We start from the raw sequence: 975 nt of genomic DNA, 5'->3' as shown, positions 1-975 counted from the left end.
TGCTCACCGCTGCAAGAGGGGGCTAATTCGGAGAATAATATTAATAATAAAAAAATAACAGTAAGAAAAAAAAAAAAAAGCAAACCACCCAACCACCCCCTTTCCCCCAAGCAACCCCCGGCACATCTGCAGTTTTGGTGCATTACCCATCTCCGCCCCGCTTGCCCACCACAGTGTGCAACGCTAGCGCCCGCAGCGCCCTTCTCCTCCAGCGCTCCCTGTCCGCATCGCTCTTATATATATATATATATATATATATATAGATATAGATACGGATGCACGCGTCTATCCATATATATATAACCACAAGCAGTCTGAACGAGCCCGCATGTCGTGTGTGTGAGTGTTTGTGTGTGTGTGTGAGGGAGGGTGAGCGCGAGCGTGTGCGCGGCGCTGCCGGAGCCGGAGCCGGAGCCGGAGCCGGTGCCGGAGCCGGAGCCGGAGCCGGAGCCGGTGCCGGCCCCGCTGCCCCCCCGCCCGCACTGCACGCGCCCCTCACTGCACGCTCGTCTGCAGTCCGTGGTGAGGGGGCGGCGTGTCCGAGTTCACGGTGCCGACCTGCGAGTAGACATCGTCGGGGGTCTGCTGCTGGATGCCCGGCGGGGTCATCCGTTTCTCTTTCTGCCTCCGATTGCAAAACCAAACCCTGACCACCTCCTTCTCCAGCTGCAGGCTGTCCGCTAGGTTCGTAATCTCCTGGGCGGAGGGCTTGGGGCATTTCAGAAAGTGGCTCTCCAAGGCCCCCTTGACACTCACCTCGATGGAGGTCCTCTTCTTCCTCTTCCTGCCCTGCGCCGCGATCTTGTCGATGCTCGTGGGGCTGCCCGTGGAGGAGTCGGCTTCCTCCAGCCACTTGTTCAACAAAGGCTTCAGCTTGCACATGTTCTTGAAGCTCAGCTGCAGGGCCTCGAAGCGGCAGATGGTGGTCTGCGAGAAGACGTTGCCGTAGAGGGTGCCCAGCGCCAGCCCCACGTC

The 975-nt window shown here is 59.1% G+C and overlaps 1 protein-coding gene across 1 annotated transcript; it reads right to left on the bottom strand.

Moving 5' to 3' along the window:
- Positions 1–478: 478 nt before the first annotated feature.
- POU3F3 (POU class 3 homeobox 3) lies at positions 479–975 on the bottom strand (the record flags this gene model as incomplete). Its single annotated transcript, XM_026034459.1, has 1 exon — positions 479–975. A coding segment is annotated over one exon (480 nt), but the record flags the coding sequence as incomplete, so codon positions are not given.

The sequence above is a fragment of the Nothoprocta perdicaria genome, unplaced genomic scaffold (genome assembly GCF_003342845.1).
Source record: "Nothoprocta perdicaria isolate Ctin4 unplaced genomic scaffold, notPer1 scaffold_144, whole genome shotgun sequence".
Taxonomy (NCBI): Eukaryota; Metazoa; Chordata; class Aves; order Tinamiformes; family Tinamidae; genus Nothoprocta; species Nothoprocta perdicaria.
The sequence above is the reverse complement of the archived record's forward strand: the minus strand, read 5'-3'. Positions and strand labels throughout refer to the sequence as shown.